Raw genomic sequence first — 10,944 nt, 5'->3', positions numbered from 1 at the left:
TTTTTCTTATAATTTTGTGTTGGTGTCTGTATATTTAACCACTTCTTCTAGGCCTTACTAATTGTGTACTGGCAAAAGACCTTTAGGAATCAGCCTAGCTAAAAACTCCAGGAGTCTCTCAAACATTTTTTGTGGATATTTTCTCTGGACTTGTGCATGTAGATTCTTTTTTTATTTTTTATTTTTTATTTTTAGGGACAGAGCCTCATTTTGTCACCCTTGGTAGAGTGCCATGATGTCATAGCTCACAGCAATCTCCAGCTCTGGGGCTTAGCCGATTCTCTTGCCTTAGCCTCCCAAGTAGCTAAGACTACAGACACTCGCCACAACGTTTGGCTATTTTTGTTGTTGTTGTTGCAGTTTGGCCAGGGCCAGGTTTGAACCTACCACTCTTGGTATATGGGGCTGGCACCCTACTCACTGAGCCACAGGTACCACCTATAGATTCTTAATTAGAAGGATTTACTGCCTTTCTCATTTTTTTCAGGAGCTCATAATCTCTTGCCCATGCTGGTGTCCATCTGCTATATCATGTGTTCACTGAAGTAGCAAGAGGCCATCCTGCTTTCCTTTACTCTTGGCAGCCCTGTGTCTCCTAGAATATGTCAGGCCTTCTCTATGCCCAGTCCCTTGGGCAGCCCCTTAAAAAGCCAGAAAATTGAAAAGCCATGCTACACTCTTTTCTTACCCACCTTAAAGTTGAGGGCACTCAGCTATGTCAGCCTCCACAATATCACAGGTCATGTGGAGTAGCAGTCTACTCTCCATCTGTTTTTATCTTTTCAGGAGCCCCCAGTCATCTAAAGTATGCCCGTGCTCCATGACAGGCAAGAAATAAACCAGTTCCTTGGGCATCTCCCTATCTACCTAAAAAGATGGAGTATTGGATGCACACTCCACTCTTCTCCATAGCCCTGAGGGAGAGGCCAGCAAGCTGTATCAGTCTGTGTATGCTGTACCAAGGGCCCTGTAGAGCATCAGCACATCACTGAAATCTTTTTGTTCTCAGTGTCCAACATCTAGAACTGGGGTCCTATCAGCCCTATGAGATGGACAAGACAGAAGCCAATCCCCCAGGCAGCCTCCCCCTGAAGTCAGAACTTTGGATATAGGGTCCAGTCTTCCCTCTCCTTTCTTAGGAGAAGTTAAGAACTGCCAATTTCCTACTGATTATGTGACCCCAAGGACAGGGGCTATGGTGAGAGGGTGCCACAAATTTTCCTGCTGGCTTTGGTACAGCTGGTTTTGTGCATAGCTAGTATGATGGAGCCTCTTAATTGTCTTCTAGATTTACTACAAAGAAAATTAGTTTGTGAATTATTTTTAATCAGTATCTCTGTAGGGCGGAGGAGGGTCTGGGGTTTCCTATTCTGCCATCTTGCTGACGTTCATTGTGGTTTTGATTTGCATTTCTCTAATGACTAGTGGTTTTAACCATTTTTTTTGCTTATTAGATATTTGTATCTCTTTTTTAAAAAAATGTCTATTCAAGTCCTTTTCCCATTTTTAAATTGGTTGCTGTTGTTGAACTATAGGAATTCTTTATGTATTCTAGATAATATCTAAATATTTACTGTTTTGAGCAATTAAGTTTCAGAATAATTTGTTATGCACCAATGGGTAATAAATGAATACTAAAAACTCACTTTACAAATACATTAATTACAAAATCGTTTGTTTTTTACTAGAAATAACAAAAACTAAATATTATCAGATATTAGGGAGGTAATTTTAATACAATGTATCTACCTGATGTACTATTAATGTGTTATTTAATTACTGCTATAAAGTTTATAATAACATAAGAAAATGCTTATGCTATCTTAATTAAAAATTAGAGTATGTACATTAGTACCAAGAAACTGAAAGATGACATTCCATATCTTTAATATTTGTAAAGGGTGAATTTACATGGATTTATTTTTGTTTTTTATCTCATCTTATTTCTAATCGTCATTTACTTTAAATACTGTTTCATTTTCATTCCTTCCCTGCAATAATTTGGAAGATGAATAATCTATTTTTAATTGTATTATTACTAGCCTCATTTTTTAATTCTCAAAACTAGATGAAATTATTAAAATTGACAAAATAATAGTTGTGCTATATATGTATTTTGTTTGTTTGTTTTGAGACAGAGCCTCATTATGTTGCCCTTGGTAGAGTGCTGTGGCATCACAACTCACAACAACCTCAGACCTCAGCCTCCCAAGTAGCTGGGACTATAGGCACCCGCCACAACCCCTGGCTATTTTTTTTTTTTTTTTTTTTTTTTTGTTGCAGTTGTTGTTGTTTAGCAGACCTGGGCTGGGCTTGAACCACGAGTCTCGGTGTATGTGGCTGGTGCCCTACTCACTGAGCTATGGGAGCCGAGCCTATTTTTATTTGAAGATTTTATTGATTTTGCTTCCTTCCTCCAGTCGGCAGTGACATCATCTGTGATTTTTAAACTTCCTTAAAATAATATGTGTAATCTTCTAATAACTTTTTAAACTTAGTATTCTGGTCTAAACTAATTTATAATTATTTAGTCTTATCTCTGTATGTATAATTAGCTTTACAGCTCAGCACTCATGTTTTTTAGCCATGGCTTCTCCATTATCAGGCTTTCAGCGTTAATTCATTTCTTGCTAGTTTGGAAGACATCTTTAAATAATTTATTTAGGAAGGTTATTTTTGTAGTGATATTTTGTTGCTGTCATTGTTTTTTTGTTTGCTTGATAGTATATTTCGTTGCAGTTGTCATTGTTGTTTAACTGGCCCGGCCAGTTCAAACCCAACAGCCTTGGTGCATGTAGATGGCTCCTTAACCACTGTGTTACAGCCACAGAGCCAATAGTATATTTCTATTGACTTCAGATTTAACTGGTAACTCACCTAGGTGCAGAATGCTAACTCAAAATTCTATAGATATTGTTCAGATGTTTTCTGCCATTTGACTTACAGGGGAAGCTGGTTTGTGTTTCTCTGAAATCATCCTACCTTTTCATTTTGTCTTTAGCTGCCTTTGTCTTCGGAATTTAAAATGTGCACAATGGTTTGTCTGAATGAATTTACAAAATTTACAAATTTTGCTTTGATATGAGTTTCTACATGGTGCCCTTTTGAGTTCATATGAGGAAAAATTTCTTTCAGTATAGTTTGACTTGATGAATTCTATATTTCTTTCTCAGACACAACTATCAATTATAAAAAAAATGTTGCTTTTTAAGACTTCTATTTGAGAATCTTATCTTTCACTATTTAATCTTTGGCTATAGAAGGAATGAAATCATAAAAGCAGTGTCTGTGTTTGCAGTCCTTGCTTGGGCAGTCCTCACAAGAGGACAGTTTCCCCACCTTCCGACTCAGTGAAATTCTCTGTCATCTTGGCGATAGAAATCGGCAGGAGGAGGCTACTCCTTCCCGATCCCCACCTACAAAAAATCATTTTTTATTGTCTTACCAAAACCTGTACAATATCTTTTTATTCTATTTTGCAGATGCAGAGACTTTTTTACTCTTTTCCATTATTTTATTTTCTAGGATTTTTGAGGGAATTTCAAGGGGGAGGGTTTAGTTAGCCTCTTCCTACTTCTTTAGTTTGAGTTCATGCCTGGGATTCAAACTACTGAATTATATTTTTTTAAATGTATTTAGACTAAGGTCAATGCAAGGAAAGGGTTAAATTTCTTTCTCAAGTGTGGGCAAAATCTGTAGAGAAAAGAGGAACATCTTCTGGTAAAGAATTTACAGAGTAGGTATACAGTCATTGCAAGGAAGGTCGGCACAGGCGTGGAAAAGTTGCTCTTGGGCTGCTGCTGGATCAGCGCAGACAGACAAGCGAGTGGAGTCATTTCCAGTCAGCGGACCACGGCAGAACCAGTCAAGATGGATCCCCAACTGTGAGTGGTAATTCTTACTCTTTGCAAGGCAGTTATGAGTTGTGACCTCAGTGGGAGTCTAAGGTTTAGTGTGGTGCTCTGATTGTGAAAATGCTAAAAAATGTGCTAAGGGTATGTTTATACGGAGGCCAAAAGTGGAACACTTTGGAGGGAGCGTCTAAAGTCTTGGGAGGGAGAAATTAGCTAAAGCCTGGAAGCCATTCTCCTTTCTTAGAGAATCCGCTGTAGGTTGCTTCCATAGCTCTTAGTGCGAAACTTTTTTTTTTCTTTTCTTACCAAATGTCTTTGCTATATGATTATTTGAGGTGCCCAAAAGCAGTTTATTGGTGATAGCTGTATTTTCTTTGAGTGACTAATGTTGGTTTTATAAATTTGTCATTCAAATATTGAATATGATAGCCACTGATTTTTAGTTAAGAATCAGGAAAGAAGTGTTTGTATAAGTATGAAAAGTAATAGGGTAAGGTTTTTGTATGATTGGGTCAGTTTGGCCTAAGGATTGAGAAATGAAATAGAGAAAGTGAAAAGAGAGAGGCAGAGAAGAAAGAAAAAAAGAAGTAGAGGGGAAAAATGCAGAGCTCTAATGAGTCACAAAGGGCAGGTCGGAAATTGCAGGCAGGGTGGAGCAGTAGAAGGAGGGAAACCGATTCAGTTACCTCTCACATATTCAGCATACCTGATGTGCTGTGTAACTTGCTGGTGGTATTCTGCTGATTTTTATTTTTTTACTATGACTTTCAGACAGATATCTGTTTTATAGATAAGGTAACTGTGGCTTAAAGAGGCTAAATAACTTGCCCGAGGTCACGCTGCTCATAAAGGGTAGAGTTTAATCTATCTTGCCCACTTTGCTGTGCACCAACAATTTCTCCACACCGTGGTTGGTTCCCATGACAGGGACTTCCTGAAAGAAGTCATACTTGCCCTTCTCTTGGATGGTGGTGGTTAGAACCAGGCACTATGTATTTGTGATTATGATTCTTTGAAAATTTAAGTGATGGTCATTTTTCCAGTGTTTGCTGCTTTGAGAAACAGCTTCGCTTCTTTTAGTTTAGATTAGAATTTAATTTCTAAATGTCACCATTTTCATACATGATATACATATACTCTTTCTCCCTCCCATGGAAGGTTTTGTTTGTTTGTTTGTTTTTCTCTAATGGAATTTTGAAATGTTGCACGATCTCAGCATTTCAAAATTATAATTCATTTATAATTTATTTATAATTTTTGTGGCACCATAAAATTGATACTACTTAATTATGCTAGCACTACCTCTGGTGGTATATAGAACCAGACTGTTGTCTGTTCTTGTTAAGATTCTGTTTTTGTGCCACAGTGCTTGAAAATTGGTCATGAACCAATAAATAGCCAATAAACAGTAATACATAAAATAAATGCAGGTTTTGTTTTCTCTATAAAAGTTGCGAATACTAAATTTTCTAAGAAGCAAGCAAGCCAACAAGAATCCCCCGTATTGCTAAGGAGGGAGGAATATTTATATATTTGTTACTCACTGACCCTAATAAAATCTTTCTGAACAGGAGTTGGAGGTTGCTGTGAGCTGTGACGTCACAGCACTCTACCCAGGGTGACAGCCTGAGGTTCTGTCTCAAAAAAAAAAAAAAATCTTTCTGAACAATAATCTGGTGATACATATCAAAAGCTTAAACTATATATGCTCTTTAACCAATGTTCACCTTCTAGAAATTTACCCTAAGGATACAATCATATAAGTTTGTAAAGTTTTAGTGACATGGATATTTTTCTTGCCATTGTTTTTAATAGGGAATACCTTAGAAACACATGTCTAAAAATAGGTGACAGGTTAATTATGGAACATCCATAATGGAATACCATGCAATTATTAACAATTCTACAGTAGAATAACTTATAATGTGTTTAGCTTAAGGGGGGAAAAGCAGAATGAACAATGTCACCATTTTCATACATGACATACATACACACACAGTATTAATCAGAAATATTGATGGTTTTTATTTTCTGTTGTATACTTTTGTACTTGAATTCTTGCCTGCAGGAAACTATAAATTTAAAATAGGAAATAACAGCCCGATCTTCTCAGAAAAAGCAGACAACTCTCTAGTGGTGTGTGGTCACTCACAATTTGTGGGATTCTGTGACGAGAGCTTCAGCCTTTCATCTCTTGAATTTTCTTCAAAATACACTCACTCCACCCATAATTCTTTAGGTCCTGAAAGACCTGTTTTGTTACATTTGGAAGGAAATGAATCTCTCTTCCTTTCACAGGTGTGATTGCATGGCTCTGCAGTGAGCTGCTTATTGAGAGGGAGAATAGTGCAGTGGTTAAGTGGCCACACTTTTGAACCAGAATGATCAGATTTGAATACTACTCCCCCCACCACCTTTCTAGCTGTGTGACCTTAGACAAGTTGCTTAATCATTGTAATCCTCAATTTCTTATCGGTAAAATGGGAAGATGGTCATTATGTTATAAGGTGTTCGTGAAATTTTCATGAGATAATCCACATGAAGTATTTAGAACTTTGTTCTGGTAAATATTTGGTAATTATTAGTTTTTTAGTACTATTACCATTAGAATTAAGAAACAGAGGAAAAGTGACTTGTCTGAGATTATACAACCACTTAGTGGCATTGCTCGTACTAGAATTCAGGAAGGTTTTTTCTGGCAGAAATATTTAGCACAACCCTAGGTTATGCTTTTGGGGAGGGGGGATGACTTGAAAGAGGCAGTAATCAAGGACAAGACCAGCCTCCAGGGAGTGACTCTAATCACAATGGGAAGGCAAATGATGGAAAGCTGTGGACTCTATGGGAGGACAGTGGTTTTAAGATACAAGACCTGAATGATTAAAATGACAAATGGGGTTTAGGTTTGTGGGGGAATTGTAAGTAAAGCTGTGCTGGGTCAGAATAAGAAGCCCAGGAATCCAGCTGTGATTATTCTAAAGGTCGAGCCCAGGTTTGAAGAATTGTAAACAGAAAGAAACATGATAAATTTTCTTTAAAAATTCCTCTGGTAGCAGAATGAAAACTTATTTATAGTGACAAGGAGATCATTTAGAAAACTATTAGAATAATATAAGAAGTGATGAGGGCATGAAGCCAGAACAGTGCTGGTGGGAACCAAGAGGAGAGGGTACATTTAAGAGATGTTTAAGCACTAGAATAGGCAGGATTTAATTCTTGACAGATGTGGAGACTGGAGGAGAAGGAATGTTCTAAGCCCACAGTGACATCTTTTACAAAATGGGAGGTATAGGAAGTGGACCAGGTTGGGGCCAGAGAAAGAGAGGTCAGCTATCTCTTTTGTAAGCCCCCCAGTGTGTGGTCTGAGAATGGCCTGGAACACACTCTTTCTTCACAGTCCTCAGATGGAGCCAGCCCTGTTGATACCTTCAATTCAGGACTCTGGCCTCCAGAAAAAAAATCAATGTCTGTTTTATGAGCCCCCAGTTTGTGATCTTTGTTACCACAACCCTGGAAAACTAATATACTTCGTCAAAGGGCATGCAGTCAGAAAAGAAATGGTGAATAAACATATCAGAGAGGAGAAAGGGAAACCAAAAGAGGATTAGGTCACTTAAGATTAGATGAATATTTCACAAAGCTGGGGGTAGTCATAGTGTCAAATTCTGCAGAAAGGCGAAGTAGGAGAATGACTGAAAATGTCAATCCAGGCCCTCTGTGACCTTTGCAGAGCACTTCCAGTTGAATGGAGGGAGAAGCCTCCAGAGAGCTGACCCCAGGAGGCAGCATGGATTGGATCCACTGCTCTGGCAAGAAACGTGGTGATGAATGGAGACCTCTTCACTAGAGCAAGCTCACTTCTGCTGCTCATAAAGAACCACATGGAAATAACCTAAAGTCAAGTCAGCCAGACCCAGAGTCTCCTTCTTCAACTTTTTTTTTTTTTATGGTAATCAAATACTTTTTTTTCCTGGTACAAATGGGCCCTAAGTTAGAGGAGAAGCAGACTGCTGAATTTGGAACATACTACACACTGTCACCATTCCCTACCGGTCTGCACTACGGGATGAGAAAGCTGAGAAATACATCAGAGCTTCAATTCCTCTTCCTTCTGAAGAACTCAGCAAATGTTAGGCTTCTGCTTGGCACAGAAACCCCAAAGCTGAATCGTCCCTGAAGTTCACAAAAGTCCATTCAAATCAGAATGAAGTAGAATTTCCAGAGAAAATACGCTTCAGGTTTCACTCTATTGCTACATCGTGAGAGCAACCAGAGACAGTAATGGCAGAAGAATTGAGACAGTAATTGATAGGGCGAAGAAAATCGTTGACTATTCACCTGTCATTCTTTTCACCAGCATCTTACCCTGTTACTTTAGGACTTCAAACTCGCCTGACCCAAAGGACACACACAACAACCACAACGCAAAAACAAAACTGGAAAAGTTTTTTAGGCAATATTATGCAGAAAAATATGGGATTCATCTGAGGCTAAGATGTGATATTTGTGCATATCTGCTTGAGCTCTGTGACTCAAGAAGAACTGGTACTTTTTCCTTTTTCTCAGGTTAAATCTCCTAAAGCAAGAGAGTTTGGCATAAAATGTATGGAATAAAGGTTTGGTATGATAATTCCTAGTCTGGTTTTTCATTTTTAAATAGATAGCTGGAACTCACCATAGCACCTTTTTTTCACTGAAAGGATGAAATAAAATTTACACTTAATGGCATAACACACGATAGGGTGAAATTTATTCCCAACAGACTAGAAAATAGATAACCTTAATCTAAGGGTTCAAGTTACATCAGAAATCAAGCTACAGTCAGTTTGATGCAAAAGTCTTGCTCAAATGACAAAATTCTCAGGACATAGAGCACTTAGTTTCTAATAAAAATATTCAGTCTATTTAATGACCTCTGTCATTCATCCAGGTAGAATTGGGAACTAACTTCTCATTAAATATATATCCAGTATTTAAAAACAAAACAGAAATAATTAGTGAGTAATTGAGGAAGAAGAAAATAAAAGCTAAAGAAAAGAAAGAAAAGTCAGTACTTTTTTTTTCCCACCCAAAAGTGGTTTGGGAAGAAATTTAGAAAGGAAAAAATTTTTGTAGCTGTCACTTACCTGTTGGTGTTTTGGTACTGACATAGCTTTCATTCTGTATTAAGTCATAAGAAAGCTGATATTTGAAGCTTCTCAGAAATAAAGGCTTTGATGAATTATAAGTCATAAGAAAACTGATATTTGAAGCTTCGCAGAAATAAAGGCTTTGATGAATTTGGTAATGTAAGAAGAACACAAGCCCAAGCAGAATTTCAGGGATCATTTTTAATTTGCATCAACAGAAGAGGGGGAAAAACATGGTAGAATTGGAATAGAGAAGTATTCTAAGAAATATTTTCTTAGAAAACTTTTAGTCACAATGAGTATAAAGTAAAATTTACTTTCTGAAAAAATAAAATAAAATAAAATTTACTTTCTGTATTGTCAGGAACATGATAGGCCAAATAACTCAAATGTCACAGCTCTATATCATGGGGGTCAAATTAATCAGATTTAACTGTACTAAAAGATCAAATAAAAATTAAAGGAATTAACATTTAGTAAGTAAATCAATTAATTGATACCAGCCAGTAAAACTAGTAAAACTGATTAAACCTGAAAGACACAACTACCCAAAAGGTCAACCTAGATCATCACTGCCATCTTACAACTATTTTCAACCAACTAAACAACAGATCTTTACCAAGAACCTGATAGTTTTAAGGCTTTGTGGAGAATACAGATGAAATAGACTAATGTGTTATTTTTTAAGTCTAATTGGGAAAACCAACAAAAGCAATTCATAAAATGATAAAAGCAATTCAGTACAGTTATCAATTCAGTGATTTTTTTAAAAGAAACATAAATGACAAAAAATTCATTTTCATTAAATAGTAAAACGATGCCAATTCAAACACCAATGAGATATTTTCATTTACTCAGATTGAACAGTAATGCCAACAACCTAATTAGAAAAATGGGCAAAAGGTATTAAAAGATATTTCTTCAAAGAGGATATATAGATGGTGAATGAACACCTTATGAAAAGATGGTCAACATTATTAGCCATTATCGAAAAGAAAATTATTATTATTATTGTTTTGCAGTTTTGGCTGGGGCCAGGCTTGAACCCGCCACCCCAGTACATGGGGCTGGCACCCCACTCCTTGAGCCACAGGCACCACCCAATGGAAAAGAAAATTAAAACCACAGTGAGATAACACTACATACCTATCATAGTGGTTAAAATAATTTTAAAAAACAGTAAAAACACCAAATTCTGACAGGATACAGAGAAAGTAGATTGTGCATATATTGCTGTTGGAAGCATATCATGGTATAGCTACCCTGGAAGACAGTTTCTTACAAAACTAAACATGCATTTACTATATTATCTAGTAATTGTGTTCTTGGCAATTGGTCCCAGAGAAATACATAAAAGCCTATGTTCTTACAAAAAATCAGTACATGAATATTTACACCAGTTTCATTCACAATAGTTAAAAACTAGAAAAAAAATGTTCTTCAGTGTGATTGTTTAAACAATACTCACCAGTAAAAAGGAAAGAACTATTACACACACACAAAAATTGGATGAATCTGTAGGTAATTATGCTAAATAAACATGGCAAAGTTACCACAAAGTTACCTACTGTATGATTCCATTTATATGGCATTCTTGAAATAACAAAATCCTAGAGACAGAGAATAGATTGGTAGTGGCCATGGTTGGGGGATGTGAGGAAGGGATCACAGGAAGGAGGCTGTGGTGATGACCAGTTCTCTATCTTGATAATGGCAATCATTACATGAATCTACACATATGGCAACATTGTGTGGACCTACACATACCTACACACACACAGATGAATGCGTATAAAACTGGCAAAATCCGCATAAGCCTTTGGATTATACCAATATCAATTTCCTGGTTTTTTTTTTTTTTTTTTTTTTTGAGACAGAGCCTCAAGCTATCCCCCTGGGTAGAGTGCCATGGCATCACACTCACAGCAACCTCCAACTCCTGGGCTCAAGCGAGTCTTCTG

The 10,944-nt window shown here is 37.0% G+C and overlaps 1 protein-coding gene across 1 annotated transcript in view; it reads left to right on the top strand.

Moving 5' to 3' along the window:
• Positions 1-3,805: 3,805 nt before the first annotated feature.
• Positions 3,806-10,944, top strand: part of CD86 (CD86 molecule) — a 63,578-nt gene continuing 56,439 nt past the window's right edge. Inside the window, exon 1 of the mRNA XM_023516330.1 lies at positions 3,806-3,884. Within this exon, the coding sequence (XP_023372098.1) occupies positions 3,871-3,884 (14 nt within the window). The 5' untranslated portion in view covers positions 3,806-3,870. The remainder of the gene's footprint in view (positions 3,885-10,944) is intronic.

The sequence above is a fragment of the Otolemur garnettii genome, unplaced genomic scaffold (genome assembly GCF_000181295.1).
Source record: "Otolemur garnettii isolate 467f Iridium unplaced genomic scaffold, OtoGar3 scaffold00089, whole genome shotgun sequence".
Taxonomy (NCBI): domain Eukaryota; kingdom Metazoa; phylum Chordata; class Mammalia; order Primates; family Galagidae; genus Otolemur; species Otolemur garnettii.
This window is presented reverse-complemented; position numbering and strand designations above follow the sequence as displayed.